We start from the raw sequence: 15768 nt of genomic DNA, 5'->3' as shown, positions 1-15768 counted from the left end.
CGGCTTCTTCAATGCGACTGACTCAGTCCCACCAGAAACAAGGACTATATCTAGACCCTCATTTCCTTTCCAGTTCCTGCCCGGTTAAATTATGACGGCATTCCTTCCCCCGCCTATTCTCTTATCGTCTTATCGCTTTATCGCTTTATCCTTAACCCACCTCCTCCCTGCGCAATAGATCCCTCTTCCAATTCATCCTACCCTTCCTCTCTCTGGAGTGGTCAAACTCTCCATCTTAAAACAAAACAAAAAAAAAAAAAACACCAAAAAGAGTATAGAAATTGTTGGAGTATAGCACCCGCAAAAATGACTCGCTTAGACGTGGAGAAAACCCTGGAAGAGCTCACGCTCGGTGAGAAGGTGGCCCTCACAGCAGGTGAGTTACTACCGAACACATCGACATGCCATCCGAACTAGCGTTTGTGTGTCTCTAATCCACCCTCTCCAATTTCATCAGGCATTGACTTCTGGCACACTGCCTCTGTGCCCCGTCTGAACATCCCCTCTCTCCGCATGTCCGATGGCCCCAACGGCGTGCGGGGCACCCGCTTCTTCAACGGCGTCCCTGCCGCCTGCTTCCCGTGCGCAACGGCCCTCGGTGCGACCTGGGACACGGAGCTGCTGCACCAAGTCGGACGGCTGATGGGCGAGGAGTCCATCGCCAAGGGCTCGCACATCATTCTCGGTCCGACCATCAACATTCAGCGGTCCCCGCTGGGTGGTCGAGGCTTCGAGTCCTACGCTGAAGACGGAGTCCTGTCCGGGACTCTAGCGGGCCACTACTGTCGGGGTGTACAGGAGAAGGGCGTCGCGGCAACTCTGAAGCACTTTGTCTGCAATGACCAGGAGCACGAGCGTCTGGCGGTCGACACGATCATCACGGACCGGGCGTTGAGGGAGGTGTACCTCCTGCCGTTCCAGCTGGCGATGCGCATTTGCCCAACAGCGTGTGTCATGACCGCGTATAACAAAGTCAATGGGACGCATGTGAGCGAGAACAAGGAGATCATCACAGATATCCTCCGGAAGGAGTGGGGATGGGATGGGCTGGTGATGAGTGATTGGTGAGTCGCGGTCTCCTCCAGTGGAGATGTTTTGGTAGTAGGGTTCGGAACGCTGATACCTTGCATGCAGGTTTGGAACGTACAGCACCTCCGACGCTATCAATGCAGGCTTAGATCTCGAGATGCCGGGCAAGACACGCTGGCGTGGAACGGCCCTGGCACACGCCATCTCCTCGAACAAGGTCGCCGAGTTCGTCATGGATGAGCGAGTGCGCAATGTTCTCAACTTGGTCAACTGGGTCGACCCGCTCGGTATCCCCGAGCAAGCAGAGGAGAAGTCGTTGAACCGACCGGAGGACCAGGCGCTTCTTCGTCGCACAGCAGCGGAGTCGGTGGTGCTCATGAAGAACGAGGACAATATCCTACCCTTGAAGAAGGAAAAGTCGATCCTAGTCATCGGGCCCAACGCTAAATTCGCCGCCTACTGCGGAGGTGGCTCCGCGTCGTTGGACCCGTACTATACGGTGACCCCGTTCGAGGGCGTCTCGGCCAAGAGTCAGGGCGCGGTGCAGTTCGCCCAGGGTGTCTACTCTCACAAGGAACTCCCCCTACTGGGTCCGCTCCTCAAGACGGAAGATGGTCAGACCGGCTTCAAGTTCCGGGTGTACAACGAGCCCGCGTCCGAGGCGAACCGGACCCTGGTCGATGAGCTGCACCTGGTCTCGTCCAGCGGCTTCCTGATGGACTACGTCAACCCCAAGATCAAATCCTTCACCTTCTATGTCGACATGGAAGGCTACTTCACCCCGGAGGAGGATGGCGTCTACGACTTCGGCGTGACCGTCGTCGGCACCGGCAAGCTCTACGTGGATGGCGAGGTCGTCGTCGACAACACCAAGAACCAGCGCCAGGGCACCGCCTTCTTCGGCAACGCGACCGTCGAAGAACGGGGCTCCAAGGCCCTCAAGGCCGGCCAGACGTACCGCATCCTCCTCGAGTTCGGCAGCGCCCCGACCTCCGACCTGGACATGCGCGGCGTCGTGATCTTCGGCCCCGGCGGGTTCCGCTTCGGCGCCTGCCGCCAAGTCACCCAGGAGGACCTCATCGCGCACGCGGTGGACCTGGCCGCGAGCGCCGAGCAGGTCGTCATCTTCGCGGGCCTGACCAGTGAGTGGGAGACCGAGGGCCACGACCGCGACCACATGGATCTGCCCCCCGGCAGCGACGAGATGATCGCGCGCGTGCTGGCCGCCAACCCCAACGCCGTCGTCGTCATCCAGAGCGGCACGCCCGTCACCATGCCCTGGGTGCACCAGGCCAAGGGCCTCCTGCACGCCTGGTTCGGCGGCAACGAGTGCGGCAACGGCATCGCCGACGTCCTGTACGGCGACGTCAACCCCGCCGCCAAGCTGCCCGTCACCTTCCCCATCCGCCTGCAGGACAACCCCAGCTTCCTGAACTTCCGGTCCGAGCGCGGTCGCGTCCTCTACGGCGAGGACGTCTACGTCGGCTACAAGTACTACGAGAAGCTCGACCTCGCCCCGCTCTTCCCCTTCGGCCACGGCCTGTCCTACACCACCTTCACCCGCCAGAACCTCCGCGTTACCGCTTTGGGGCCCGAACAGCCACACCTCGCCGCCGCCGGCGAGCCCATCACCGCCACCGTGTCCGTCACCAACACCGGCGCCCTGCCCGGCGCTGAGATCGTGCAGCTGTGGGTCCTCCCGCCCCGGACGGGCGTCAACCGGCCCAAGCGCGAGCTCAAGGGCTTCGCTAAGGTGCACCTGCAGCCCGGCGAGACCAAGGAGGTCGAGATCACCGTCGAGAAGAAGCTGGCCACCAGTTGGTGGGATGAGCAGCGCGCCAAGTGGGCGTCCGAGAAGGGCGTCTACGCGGTGCAGGTCACCGGCACTGGGGAGGGGGTCCTGCAGGGCGAGTTTACCGTCGAGAAGACCCGGTTCTGGCTGGGGCTATAGCCCCTTCTATCCATGGTTGAGATCCTACGCATGGGGCACTGTCTGGTGTTTGGAATGGCAATCTCCATACCAAGCCTGCTCTCTGTCTCTCTCTCTCTCTCTCTCTATACTGGTTATAGTCGAAGTTTGATTATATGTTTCCACGAAATATGCTATGACGTGATGGATACCTTATGGATACACATCTTCATTCCTACCTGGCGTCTCTGCGATAAGACGTACTTCTATCTGTAGAACGTAGATATCCGACCTAGCATACATCCATCATTTCCCGGTTTGGACAGTATACGTATGATCATAGATTTCACCTCCGGGTGGCTCGACTAGTACTATGAATACACTCCGAACAACGTAACACGGACATACATACACAGGACATCTCAGGAACGCATTTCGGGGATAATTTGTTGGGTTGCAAAAACGTCATTGATTCATGAAGAGTCATTCACGTGCCCTGATACGGCAGCACACCTTCGAGGCCCGACGACATCCTCGGGAGGTGGTCCTCCTCTTCCTTTTCCCTGGGACTTCCCCGGCCAGTCAGCCAGCCCGCTAGTCGTCTGAACAGCGTCGTTGCTGGCGTCGGCCGACGACTCTCCGTCTCCAGCCCAAGTACCGAGTCGTCGTCGTCGTCGTCGTCGTCGTCATCCTCGTCATGTCGTCGGAACCGCCGTCGCAGTTTCCCTGATACCGACGCCGTGGAGTGGCTGAGAGCCGACCAGGAGGTCTTTAACCGCGATGCGCTGGTCCCCGGTCGCCGCGGTGGGGCAATGTGTGTTGGTTCTGGGAGGCGGGGGAGGGTCGGTGTCGGGCTATCACCAGGGACAGTGCCACTATCAGTGGTGGGTTCGCGTGGGTTTACGTGCGTCCGTTCCGTACTGTCTCTGCCCTCGGTGGTGGGGGAGGAGGATGCTGAGGACGAAGAGGAGAGGAGAAGGATGCTCCCCGTCTTCATCTTGGTCATCACCGCCTGCTGGAGACCGAGATCCCGCTCGAGCTCTTCGGCCGAGGTCATGACGTGGGCGTTGCCGTTCATGTCGATTATCGTGGGGGGCTCGTCTTCGCCGCCCTCTGTTCCTGAGAGTGTCTCATCGTGAGGGAGGGGGGCGGGGTATGTTGGTGTGTATGTGGAGTGGCGCTTGGGCTTGGAGGTGGAGGTGTCCTCTTCCTCGGTGCCGGTGATCTCTGCTTCGGTGATGAGGATGGAAGATCCCGTAGCAGCGGCAGGCGGGTTGTAGACCCTCGATTGCCGGACGGAAGTAGGGTTTGTGGATGTGAGGCCGAGGCTGGGGGTGCTGGTTGTCAGGAGAGGCATCGCCACACCTCCGGGGCCGACGCCTACGCCGCCAACTCCACCTGCGGAGGAGGTGATATACTCCGCGGCAGTGTCGGCGTCAAGGAATACCTCGACGTCGGAGTCGTTGGTGGCGTCGGGGCTCTCATCTGTGGGCACGGAGGGATTGTGTTGAACCGGCACCGGGTCAGTCGGGGACAGGAATGTGGCAGTGTCTTGGTCGCGTTGGCAGGGCGTCTTTGCGTCCCCTGTCGCTGCAGCTGCTCCCCGGGTTAAGAACAGGTGGTGGATGTGCTGTTGGTTGTGGTCGACGGACGAGGTCGGGCTCGTGTCTTCGCTGCTCGTCCCGTTGTTGCTGCTATCCGTTGGCGAGAGGCTCGTCGGCACGGTCCTGTAGACCGTGGTTTCTGACTGCGTCGTCGTCGTGGTCGTCGTTGATACTGTGATCGGGCTGATGATGACATCCTCTTCCCCCTCGGGTGCGGTTGGTGAGATCGGACTGACAATCATACTCTCTTCTCCCCGTGCGACAGCCGCAGTGGCTCCCACCTGCGACCTTTCAGCTTTGGGGCAGTCCTCGCGGTGCGTCGTGGTATAGTTTGAGTGCGAGGATCCCAGCTTGGACCGCTGCCCCTCTCTCATTGTCGCTATACTCGGTTGCTGTGTCAACCCAACCCCAGAATCGTGTTTCTCGCTTCCATCCCGAGCAAAGATCCCATTTCCGAATCGTCCTATCATTCCATTGCGAAGCTTCTTGGTGGTGCTGGACAACAGGTACTTCGCCTCAACCTGCGCGGCCGCGGCCGCACTACTCCCGGAGAGGGTAGAGGTGGCTGTGATAGTGGAGATGCGTTTCTTTCGGGCTGCAGCCGCTTCTTTGGCGCGATTAGGGCAGTAATTGGAGGAAATCCCTTGCTCGATGCGGTAAACGAGCAGTGAGCAGGCGTAGCGGACCTGAGCTTCCAATTCGGGGGAGAGCTCTTGGCGGGTGCTCAAGAGATCATCTTCATCGTCTTCAGCTTCATTTCGGGCGATGGCATTTTCATTGGGTTTTTGGGGGGAAAGATCATAGTATCGTGGAGGTTGGTCATCAAGGTTGTCATCATGAAGGGCGAAGGTCGGTTTCTGTGACTATTCCTTTAGTATCAATCCATTGACCTTGGTGATTCGCAGAGAGAAGGGGCGGTATGCCGCCACACTTCTCAGATTTGAGATCTCTCGGGGGATTATAGAGGGCAATGTTACACACTTTTGAACCGAAGAGGAAAGAAAATGAGGTGCGTTTTTTCAACAGGAGGTCCTTGGTCAGGAAATCCATATTCACTGTTTAGGGCCTTCGGGAAGAAGGTGAGATTGGAAAAGGGAAGAGACGTGGATCTATTGGTGCGGACCAGTACTGTATATGATATTCTGGGCTATCATTGATCCCAGGAAGAGAAAAAGATTGTCTCACAAACGAGAGGGCTGAATCTGAATAGTTTGCTCGCATGGGAATGACGATTGCGACCAGGGCTGATTCTGAGCGTCTTGGTCCGCTGGGCAACGAAGTGCCCAAAAGAGCCGCCCAAAACAAACTCTCTTTCTCTCGCGATTCGGCCCAACTCAATGAGAGTCAAAAATGGACCGAAAAGTTGTCCGGGCAGCTGAGGCAAGAAAATACGCAATGGGAATTGGAATGCGGGGGGTGGGGATGAATAGAAAACAGACAATTCCTTAAGGCCTCGGGAGCACAGCAAACAAGAAGTAGAAGAATGGAAACCCACCCAGCCCAGTAAAGCAGGCAAGCCACCTCCTCCCTCCCTATCATCATGATGACAGAAAGGACCCGGACTGGAAAGAGATATGAAGTGCCTACTTGCTTGCATTGCACAGTGCATAGGACTGGACGAGTCTCATAGCCTTCCAGCCTGCATTGCATTTCCCCGACGATCGATCCTTATTCGCAAGGAGAAGGAAGGCCCGCGGGAGCTGCGCGCCGCGCGCCCAACGGCGGCGGCCACTTCTAGAGAACGAGCGGGGAAACAAGCTATTAGACTTTTGTTAGGGGTGAAACGGCAGGTGAGAAAGCGTGGTTGGCATAAAAGCAGGCGTAGAACGGTTACGATCGCAGAGTTCGAGCTGAAGTCTGGCGACGCTCAGACTGTCTGTTCCGGTGGAGGGTGTTGGGGGGATTGTTTGTGTGTACCGTTTGGCCCCCCGGCATCTCTCTCGACCCCTGCTCACCCCGAGACTAAACCCGCAGTGACCATCACTCTTCAATGCAGGGTACAGAGCACGGTCATTCGCTGCAGGGAGACGAGAGGGAGGATCCAGCCGAATCCAGATCGTCGTGTCGCGGGAGAGGGAGGGCAGCAGACGGGATGGGACTGTACCCTTGCTGGCAACAATGAGAGATTTCCACGCTGTTGGGATTCTCCTGCTTCAGCTGTCAGTCTCGGTTTCGGCCTCTGCTTGACCAAGGACTGGGCTGACTGACATCATTGGCCATTAAAGCTTCACATTGCACAGACGAACAACCGGGTGCCCAGCCCATTGCAGTTAAGCATGTAAACGTTCAAGCTCCCAAGCCTTGCAAGCTTGAATAAGTCACGGAACGAATTCCATTGCTTTTTTCGGGAAAGGGAAATCCTGGCAAGGGTTGTGCGGGCTGCTGATTAGACTTCTCAATTCGCCAGCCAGGAAAGGGATGGATGAATCAAGGGAGGGATGGAGTGGAACTCCCACCCCGATCAGGGGAATGAAATCGGATCCATCATTCAGCAGAATTCCCGTGATCTCGGAAGACTGTCAGATGAACAGGGGTTCTGCTGAATTACTCGGGGTTGAAGCTTCAATGCAGTCATTTGAAGGCAATGGCATCGAGAGAGGAAAGAGGGGGAGGAAACGAAAAGACCCTGAATGTGATGTGATGGGTCTCACAGTATAACAGATATCATGTGATATACCACCTTCTTTCAGTACTGCATACCTACTTGCCATCCTCACACCTTATCCATCCAAATGGATCCCCAGCTCGATGATCACATCAACTAATCTCTAACCTCAGAAGACCAAGACTCCCAATCAGTGATATCTCAACCGATTGATCAATAGAAGACAACCTCCACAACACCCCGATTACCGCAACTCCAACCTAGACCCTAAGACCCAACCAACAATGAGACCTATCACATTCCCCTCCTCTCTGCTCTGAAAGCCAATCTCCACACTACCGAACTCACCGGTATGATTTACACTTCGGACACCTCCAACAGCAGGCCGGCCGCCATGCGTCAAACCCACTCCCTCCGCCTTTCCCTCCTCTGCTAAAGCCTGTAGCAGCCCTGCGAAGCCATGCAATATAAGCTATCCTCCGGCGCGTGTAAACTCCCACCCAATGCTTCGAAACTCTGATGACGCCGGATGGCGTCATCGAATCACGGATTGTATCGGGGAATGCAGTGCCACACGCTTTGCATCGCATCCCCGCATTTCGTGGGGAGCAGGGAAAGGAAATCCGGATTCTGGTGCAGGGTGCAGAAGGATATTACGAGGTGCGCTGGTGGAGGGTTGTGCGTGCAGGGTGGGGAGAGGTCTGTTCGCGCTCCGCGTGCGGTGGGTTTGGGGTGAAGCTCTCGACTCTCGAGGGATGAATAGAGTGAACGAATGGAAGGAAGGTTGCCTTGTGTCTTGTGCGTTGATGGTCTGCGCAAGTACTGTACACATGAGACCCTTAGGTATGTGTGTGAGGATGAGAAGACTACCAAGTAGCTGTACGGAAGCAATGTATATTGCGAACAAAAAAACGAGATCTGTCTATTCCATTCATCATACTATGTACGATCGAACTCTTGTAGAAAAGGTCGCCCACCACCCTCCGGGCATTGTGGCTGCTCCTGCAAAGGACACACCACGCCTCGTGAGGGCTTATCGATGGAGAGCAGTTGGATGCTTCTTTTACAGCCTTACCTGTTGTTTAGGAAACGAGAGAGGCAGTTAAGTGCTCATCTCTCTGACTGGCTTAAGAATGACAATAAACATAGTTTGCACCGCTACTTCCCCGAGGCGCCTGGTCCTGGCGGGGTCCGAAAGCCGCCGGCGCGTCCTCTCGTCGCCGAGAGAAAGACCAGACTTCGTTCCCTTGCTGGTGTCAGGCAAGAATAATGTGTGAAGGCTGCAATGACTGCGCCAAAGTCGATCTGGATACCGTGAGCGTCAGTTTACCAGGCGGTGATGTCTTCCACCTCCGCCTCGCCGAATGTGCTGCTCTTGGTTAGCTTGTTCACGCCATCGACGACCTCGGCGCCGCCCTCGGGAACCTTGGACATGATGTCGGGCAGAACCTCGCGGAAGAACTCGAGGATATACTTGTTGACCTGTTCGAACTGGAGGAGGAACGCGTCGTGCCCCTCGGGACTCTCGATCCGCTTCAACCTCGAGTCAGGGATACCAGCTGCGATTTCCTGCTGCTCCTCGAAAGTGAACAGTCCGTCGGTCTCAATGCCCAGAACCAGCGCAGGCTGCTCGATTTGGCCAAGTGCCTCGCGGACAGGGTTCTCAGAGTCTGCGCTGGCCCGGTGTCTGGAGACGTCGTGCGTGTCAAGCTTGCGGGTGATTGCAATGTAGCAGTTGGCGTCGAACCGCTTCACGAACTTCTCGCCCTGATAGCGAAGGTAGGACTGAGCCGAGAAATAAGTCGGAAGCTTCTTCTGGTTGCCCTTGGGTTCGAAAGTCTTGCTGAAGGTCTTGGCTCCAGAAAACTGCGGGTCCTGGAAGAGAACCTCGGCCGGCTGGGCAAGCGCAGGCGACTGGAGCACAGGGGAGCTGCGTCCACTGCTCTTGTGCCCATCGTTGTGAACGGCCCAGTGCTCGTTGGGCGGACTAGGCACTCTCTCCGTGCCGTTGATGTTCTGGCGCTTGGAGGGATCAGGCACGTTTCTGCCAAAGCGAGACTCGAACGAGTTGCGGCTGCGGTATGTAAGAAGGGCAGACATGCGGGCCGCACCCAACCCGGTCGCAGGGGGGTCATCGAACGAGTAGTAGCCATCCTCGTACTTGGGATCGCTGTAAATGCTTTGCCGTTGCGCTTCGCCCCAACTGATACACCACGCAGAGTGGCGGGGAGATGTGGCGATAGGACAAATGGCACGGACATAATCCTTGCCGAAGTAGGCGTACTCGAGGGTAAGCATGCCACCCATGGAACCACCCACCACGGCAGCAATCTGCCGCACGCCAAGGTCATCAAGCACGATCTTGTGGATCCTTGTCGACGTTAGACATGAGTACACCCAATTATCCTTCGAAAATTACATACCTCACATCATCACGCACGGTGGTGAGAGGGAATTCAGGTCCATAGAGGCCCTTCTCCGGGTCTCCGTCCTTGTAGGTGACAGCGCTGGCACTACCATACGGACTGCCCAGACTGTTCAGGCAGACAACAAAGAATCGCGAGGTATCAAAAGCCTGACCGGGACCACCCAGCAGAGGACCCCACCAGTCCGCGACATCAGCGCTACCACTGAGGGCATGGCAAATCACCAAGACATTGTCGCCGTTCGGGGAGAGTTTGCCGCGAGTGGTGTACGCCACCGGGACGTTATGCAAGGTAACACCAGACTCGAGAGTGAAGGAGGGGATGATCGCAATGGATTGGTCGGTGATCAAGGCCGAAAAGGGGTTTTCAGGTTGCGAGGCGACTCTCTCTACGGGATTTAGTAGCCATTCACCTCAAAATCGCGGGGACGGGCAAAACTGAGGCGGGGGCGGGGAAATTTCTAGGGAGGGGGAATACTGACGGAGTGTGCCAGAGGCGCCAGAGAATTGTGTGACCATTCCGGCGAGAATGAGCCTCAAAAAAGCGATGGAATATGAGGGTGAAGACAGAAGCAATCTCAGAAAAATTTGCAACAGCAATGAGCGAGATAACTTTTTGGAAAAGTGTTAGGACGAGGATGGGAGAATAAAGAGGGAGCAAGCCTCATTTTCAAGTTTTCCGCGGGTGACTCATGCGTCATGAACACCCAATCGGAATCCCTGGTTATCTCGGTCATCACGTGAGGCGTGCCTGTATACGATGAATACGCAAAGTGGATTGCCAGTCTTGATCCATGATTCATGCTTCATTCTTAACAGACTAGATGATATTAGGCGGTCTCCACCGACGATCTCGATGCTTCTTCCTTCCTCTCGGACCGGATACTACCCCATCCCATTCCCCATGCAACCACAAAGCATACGCAGGAACAGCCCGCACAGAGGTAGAACACGCGGTCGATGGTCTTTGAATATGCCAGGAGGACCCCATGGAGATCCGCGACCGATACGACATTCCGAAACCCTGTAGCTCCCGCTGTGAGCACCTCTTCGGCGCTGACATGCGGCGCATATTGCGGCAACAATTCCCTCAACCCTGTGTTTTGAATGGTCTGCGCAAAGCTGAGGAAGAGGGATGCCCCCAGGGTTGAGCTGAACATTAGCAAGCCCATGGCAACAGGCACCTCTGGGGGTGGGAGCGTGCTTTGCACGGCAACAACAGGCTGAGACGCGCTGGTCTTAGTCTCCTCTTCAAAATGTTTACAGTTCAGGTCGACTTACCAGCTGTATACCCATACCTTCGCCCACTCCTGCCAATACCTGGTACCCAGCCCATTTGCCAATGGATGTGTCCGGCATGAAAGTGGCCATCAAACCACTTGAAACGCCGTTGAAGATTGAGCTGAGGAGAACGTAGGGCAAGTAGTAGCCCTGGCATTCGACTGTGGTATGTCAGTTAAGATCTAGAGCCAAGCAAGCAATCACTTACCGAGCATGCCCACGAAGAGCGCTGCAAGCAACTGAGGTACCATGGTGGGCAGACGGAATAAGCCACTAAAGAGAGGCGAGGCCCCCTTGACGGCCTGGAAGTAGATCGGAACGTAGTAGTCTTTGCAGATGATCAGACTCATCAGGAATCCGAAATTCAGACAGCTGCAATATACCACACGATTCGAAAGGATCGTGAACGGAATCATTGCATCCGCGCCTTTGAAGTACTCCCAGATGAGAAAGACGATGAAGGTGCAGCCTGCACCGCAGAACAAACCAATGATGGTAGGACTACTCCAAGGGTACTCGTTGCCTCCGTATTGCAACGCTAGAAGCAGTTGAATAGCAGCTGGAGCGAATAAGATGAAACCAACAAGGTCCAATTGTCGGTGGATCGAGCGAGCAACTGTCAACGCTGCAGGCTTGTGGAGCTGTTCGGGAATGTCGATAAAGGCAATCAAGGCCGCGACCACTCCTCCAATGGGCAGGTTGATATAGAAGCCTGGGATCAGTTTAGCGATACGCTGAGAACAGGGCAGGAGGTGCCTACACCAGCGCCAGGTCGAATACTCAGTCAATGCACCCCCCAGCAGAGGGCCTATCACCAGCCCCATCTGCGCGACTATGGTCCTGTCAGTCGTATACTCACGGAGACCGACCTGATCGTGGCACACTTACTGCCCATCGACATTCCGATCAGTGCTGCAAACCTGTCAGCGGTTCCCTTCGAGAACTATTCTCTCCAGCTTACATGGCCTTTTGCTCATGGGGACAGAGTTGGCGATGATGGTGAAAGCGCCTGTCTGAATGCCAGCACCTCCGATCCCGGCCACGGCACGTGCAACGATCAACATCTTGGATGAGCTAGCGAGACCGCAGAGAAGGGATCCCAGCTCAAAAACGGTGAAGAACGTGAAGAAAGTCCACTGCTCAATTTGAGTTGAAGTCTACACGGGCAATAGCAGTTCGACACCTACTTTCGAGTTGAAATTGGCATAGAGTTTGCCAGCCAGTGGCTGCAGAGCAGCACTTGATCCAGTCAACAATTGGGTGGTGTGTCACGTAACCACACTGGTAGGGCTGGAGGCTCACCTGGCCAGCTGATACGAACTACCGTACCAGCCCACATCGTCGAGCGAGTGGAAATCACTGGTGATTCTAGGGATCGCCTGCACCGGGATTAGGGGTAGCCCATGCACTCGAAATTCAAGGAGACTCACCGTTGAGATGATAGACATGTCAAGCAGCATCAAAAAGCTCACAACGGTGATGCCTGTAAAGACAGCCGTCAACTTCCAGCCGGTGATCCATTTTTCTAGGGGTAATTCAATCTGGCTGATGTCGGGGAGGCTGGTCGTGAGATCCTCCGAGTTCTTCTTCTCTTCTGCCAAATGTGTATCCATTGAGGCGAGGTTCTGCTGCAGATAGTTGTCACGCGGGTTGATAAGAATGTGTACTGCTGTCTTTGCTTCAAATGAACAGGAGTTTCATCGATTAAAAGGCTGGCATTCAGTTGCCTTCCTTGCTTAACCGTGGAGACAGTATCTGCCAATAAATCTCCGAAGTATTGAACGCCACATTTGATGCAGTGCAACTAGCCGACCTTCAGTGGCCGACCACCTTTCAGGCAACTCGATGATAGATCTCAGAAGAGGTCACTGCACATGACATATCATACCCACTAGAATGTTGTCTAGATACCAGACGGTATAAGCATACGGTCGAAGGCCATCAGAATTGCTCGGACATGCTGAGATTGAGACACAAAAAGAATCTAGATATTACATGTTCATACCAAGGTCAACCCCAGATCACAACTCAACGACCAATTTCGTCGCCGACACTCCCTTTTTCAAGGTATCCAAACCACTCTGAACGGACTCCAATCCCCGTCCCACGACGTCCACCTTCAACGCAGACCTGAAGGAGCCATCTCCCAGAGCCCGTGGCAGGAAGTGCTCGAAGATCGCCGGCCCAACCTCATTGTCTCTCAAATCACTGCCGAAGACGAACTTCGACTCGATGCCCTCCCCCAGCGGCCCTGTCGGAGGAACCGCCAGGGAAACAAACTTCCTGCCCTCAACCTGGGCCACGATCTTCGCACACAACTCCACACTGCCATCTCCAATGGCAAACGCTCCCGCACTCTGCCTGCCCTGGAAGGCCGCCACCACATCCTCCACCACCGTCTCGCTACGATAGTCAAAGACCTGACTCGCCCCCAGGGACTTCACAAACTCAAAGTTCTTGGGCGACGCCGTGGTGAAGACCTCGTACCCGGCCGCGACAGCCATCTGAACCGCGTTGCTGCCGACACTCGACGAGCCACTCCAGATGAGCACCGTCTGACCCGTGGACGCGGCGCGAGGCGCGCGAGGAAACTGGAGGGCAAGATGGTTCTTCTGGAAAAGACCGCATGCGGCCGTGGAGATCCCCAGGGGGATGGCCGCCGCGTCTGTGAAGGATAGTTGGGGCGGGATGTGCGCGGTGGTCTGGGGCGCGAGGACCACGTAGGACTGGAAGCCTCCATCGGCCGGTCGGCTGGTTCGGACTCCTGAGGTCAAGCCGAGCACGCGGTCCCCGGGCTTGAAGCGGGAGGCGAGGGGGCCTGGGCCGACCTCGACGACTTCGCCGGCCACGTCGCAGCCCAGGACGGTCGGGTAGGCGGTCCAGGGGAAGAGTGCAGTGCCCATGTCTTGCATGGCATAGTCGACCAGGTTGAGTCCGATAGCTTGGTTCTTAATCACGATCTCGTTCTCCTGGGGAGGGGTGTAGGCTGCTTCGTCCACTTCGAGGGGATAGGCTTTTTCGGACGTGAGCCACGCGGCGCGGTTGCTGGGGGACATTGTGGGAGAGGGCGGTATATACTTGGAAGTTGTGTGAATGTTGTCTTAGGGATCTTGAGTCTGGTGACTGGAGCTGTCGTCTTTGCGTCTGGATTTGTTGGTGATGATGTTCTGTCCTTTGCTGTCCTCATGCAGTTGTTATTTATATACTTCGTTTCGTACTGAGTTAGGGCTTATGGCCGAGGCCAGCTAAAATCCGCAATGTCCGACGGCATTAATCCTTTCACCGCGTCACAAAGCATGCTAACACCGACGGCGTTCGATACCATATCTCCTACGGCGACTTTCCATTTAATCTGACTGAACCCCGCCGGTTCTTGACATCATGTTTGTTTCCCCCTCAGGTCAGCGGTAGACTACCTACTAATACTCTCCATGCTGCTTCCACCAGCCATGGACCAACCCTCCACGCAATATGATCTTTCCCCGGCCCCGTACGGCCGCGCATGTATGAATTGCTCGCAGGCGAAATGCAAATGCATACTTTCCAAAGACGGAGGCCAGTGTCAACGGTGGGTTTGGATCACAATAAGCATGGTCTTCCACCAACGCCCCGACTGATTCATGCATGCTCTCCAGCTGTCAGCGCCTCAACAAAGAATGTCGCCCCTCCGCGTTCCAGCGCCGGCAGAATCTCCGCAAGTCCACCGCCACGAAGAGCGGCCGCCTGGAAAAGAAGCTGGATGATGTGGTCGCGCTGCTTCGTGCCCGGGCCGCGCATGCGTCGGGTAGCGGTGCGGCCGCAGACGAATACGCCGACTTGATCGAGGAGCAGTTGAACGCAACGACGCCGGCAAGGCCCCGACCACGGACACGGACTCCGCGCAATGTCGCGCGGAGGAGATCCGAAGTTGAATCCCAATATGCCAGCAATGCGCGGGCCCGGTTGCAGTCCACCGAGCCGATCGAGCAGACATCGAGTGGTGGTCTCGGCTCAGCGGCTCCCTCGCCAGAAGACGCTGCCCTCGAGCTTCCGCCGTGGCAAGCCGAAGAGTGTTTGACGGCGTTTCTCACGCAGAAACTGCCGTATCTCCCATTCATCCACTTCCCGTCGGGGACCACGGCACGGCGTCTGCAGCGCGAGCGGCCGTTCACGTGGCTATGCGTGATGGCGGTTGCTGCGAAGAGCGCGAAGCAGCGCAGTGCGCTCTGCGACAGGGTCAAAGAGATTGTCGCGCGGAAAGCGGTCCTCGACTACGGGGGTCGCGATCTCGATCTCCTCCTGGGCATACTGATCTTCATCGCTTGGTACGTTTCGTCGTTCGCCACTGTTTCTTCCTCGGTTCTAACTCTCGATCCAGGTCCGGCCAGCAAGTCTTCCGCAAGCTCAACCTGATCATGTTCAGCCAGCTGGCCATTGCGGTGGTGTGTGATCTCTCGCTGGACAAGCCCTCCTCGCTGGAGAACTCTCTCCTGCTGTGTCTGCATTCTTCAGTGGACGACGACCCTCCCCCGCTGCCCGTCCGGTCCAAAGAGGAGCGTCGAGCCGTGCTAGGTTGCTATCTTCTTACCTCGAGGTATGCCCCTCCCCTTCCCTACAGCAGCAAAGCAAGACACCGGCTCGAACTGACCAGCCCCGCACTGCATGCAGCATCGCCCTCTTCTTCAAGAAAGCCTCATCCCTCCGCTGGACCCCCTACCTCGAAGAATGCCTCGAAACCCTAACCCAGCACCCCGACACCCCCAACGACGAAGTCCTGATCCACCAAGTCCGCTACCAACACGTCAACAATCAACTGAGCCAAAACCAGCCCGAAACCCCCAACTTTCAAACCCCAATCCCACTCCCCACCTACCAACACGCCCTAACCAGCTATCTCCAATCCGCCCAAACCAAATTCCCCCCGCACACCCCACAA

General features: G+C 56.3%; 8 protein-coding genes across 8 annotated transcripts; 4 read left to right on the top strand and 4 right to left on the bottom strand.

The window, feature by feature from the left end:
* Positions 1-242: 242 nt before the first annotated feature.
* BO86DRAFT_393922 (beta-glucosidase H) lies at positions 243-3144 on the top strand. Its single transcript, XM_025673120.1, has 3 exons — positions 243-376; positions 458-1064; positions 1135-3144. The coding sequence occupies exons 1-3, from the start codon at positions 307-309 to the stop codon at positions 2978-2980; spliced, it is 2523 nt and encodes an 840-aa protein (XP_025521742.1). The 5' UTR covers positions 243-306; the 3' UTR covers positions 2981-3144.
* A 281-nt stretch (positions 3145-3425) lies between these two features.
* Positions 3426-5592, bottom strand: BO86DRAFT_405210 (uncharacterized protein; the record flags this gene model as incomplete). Its single annotated transcript, XM_025674067.1, has 2 exons — positions 3426-5399; positions 5524-5592. The coding sequence occupies 2 exons, from the start codon at positions 5590-5592 to the stop codon at positions 3426-3428; spliced, it is 2043 nt and encodes a 680-aa protein (XP_025521741.1).
* A 101-nt stretch (positions 5593-5693) lies between these two features.
* BO86DRAFT_45743 (uncharacterized protein) lies at positions 5694-6855 on the top strand. The gene has a single exon (XM_025677224.1). The coding sequence runs from the start codon at positions 6117-6119 to the stop codon at positions 6747-6749; it is 633 nt and encodes a 210-aa protein (XP_025521740.1). The 5' UTR covers positions 5694-6116; the 3' UTR covers positions 6750-6855.
* Positions 6856-7425: 570 nt separating this feature from the next.
* Positions 7426-8363, top strand: BO86DRAFT_45707 (uncharacterized protein). Its single transcript, XM_025677203.1, has one exon. It carries the CDS (start codon positions 7651-7653, stop codon positions 8251-8253), a length of 603 nt encoding a protein of 200 aa, XP_025521739.1. The 5' UTR covers positions 7426-7650; the 3' UTR covers positions 8254-8363.
* met2 (homoserine O-acetyltransferase) lies at positions 8045-10190 on the bottom strand. The gene is made up of 3 exons (XM_025673119.1): positions 10055-10190; positions 9571-9961; positions 8045-9518 (listed from the first exon to the last, which is right to left on the bottom strand). Exons 1-3 carry the CDS (start codon positions 10089-10091, stop codon positions 8474-8476), a joined length of 1473 nt encoding a protein of 490 aa, XP_025521738.1. The 5' UTR covers positions 10092-10190; the 3' UTR covers positions 8045-8473.
* Positions 10191-10354: 164 nt separating this feature from the next.
* BO86DRAFT_374030 (MDR family MFS transporter) lies at positions 10355-12466 on the bottom strand (the record flags this gene model as incomplete). Its single annotated transcript, XM_025670406.1, has 9 exons — positions 10355-10795; positions 10854-11014; positions 11062-11565; positions 11614-11685; positions 11742-11765; positions 11815-11989; positions 12041-12092; positions 12156-12232; positions 12284-12466. 9 exons carry the CDS (start codon positions 12464-12466, stop codon positions 10403-10405), a joined length of 1641 nt encoding a protein of 546 aa, XP_025521737.1. The 3' UTR covers positions 10355-10402.
* Positions 12467-12825: 359 nt separating this feature from the next.
* Positions 12826-13909, bottom strand: BO86DRAFT_426527 (zinc-binding alcohol dehydrogenase family protein; the record flags this gene model as incomplete). The annotated part of the gene is made up of 1 exon (XM_025675518.1): positions 12826-13909. One exon carries the CDS (start codon positions 13907-13909, stop codon positions 12875-12877), a length of 1035 nt encoding a protein of 344 aa, XP_025521736.1. The 3' UTR covers positions 12826-12874.
* Positions 13910-14477: 568 nt separating this feature from the next.
* On the top strand, positions 14478-15636 carry BO86DRAFT_374025 (uncharacterized protein; the record flags this gene model as incomplete). Its single annotated transcript, XM_025670405.1, has 3 exons — positions 14478-15161; positions 15221-15426; positions 15501-15636. Coding segments are annotated over 3 exons (1026 nt in total), but the record flags the coding sequence as incomplete, so codon positions are not given.
* Positions 15637-15768: the final 132 nt, after the last annotated feature.

The sequence above is a fragment of the Aspergillus japonicus genome (genome assembly GCF_003184785.1).
Source record: "Aspergillus japonicus CBS 114.51 unplaced genomic scaffold BO86scaffold_136, whole genome shotgun sequence".
Classification (NCBI taxonomy): Eukaryota; Fungi; Ascomycota; class Eurotiomycetes; order Eurotiales; family Aspergillaceae; genus Aspergillus; species Aspergillus japonicus.
Note: the sequence above shows the minus strand (reverse complement) of the source record. Positions and strands in the feature narration are given on the sequence as shown.

Bases quoted from the DNA above. Each gene is read 5' to 3' on its own strand.
- BO86DRAFT_393922 (XM_025673120.1), top strand. From the start codon at position 307: ATGACTCGCTTAGACGTGGAGAAAACCCTGGAAGAGCTCACGCTCGGT. The intron at 377-457 runs GTGAGTTACTAC...CAATTTCATCAG, and splicing joins GAAGGTGGCCCTCACAGCAG to GCATTGACTTCTGGCACACT. The intron at 1,065-1,134 runs GTGAGTCGCGGT...CCTTGCATGCAG, and splicing joins GGGCTGGTGATGAGTGATTG to GTTTGGAACGTACAGCACCT.
- BO86DRAFT_45743 (XM_025677224.1), top strand. From the start codon at position 6,117: ATGAAGTGCCTACTTGCTTGCATTGCACAGTGCATAGGACTGGACGAG.
- BO86DRAFT_45707 (XM_025677203.1), top strand. From the start codon at position 7,651: ATGCTTCGAAACTCTGATGACGCCGGATGGCGTCATCGAATCACGGAT.
- met2 (XM_025673119.1), bottom strand. From the start codon at position 10,091: ATGGTCACACAATTCTCTGGCGCCTCTGGCACACTCC. The intron at 9,962-10,054 runs GTCAGTATTCCC...TAAATCCCGTAG, and splicing joins TGGCGCCTCTGGCACACTCC to AGAGAGTCGCCTCGCAACCT. The intron at 9,519-9,570 runs GTATGTAATTTT...AACGTCGACAAG, and splicing joins ACCGTGCGTGATGATGTGAG to GATCCACAAGATCGTGCTTG.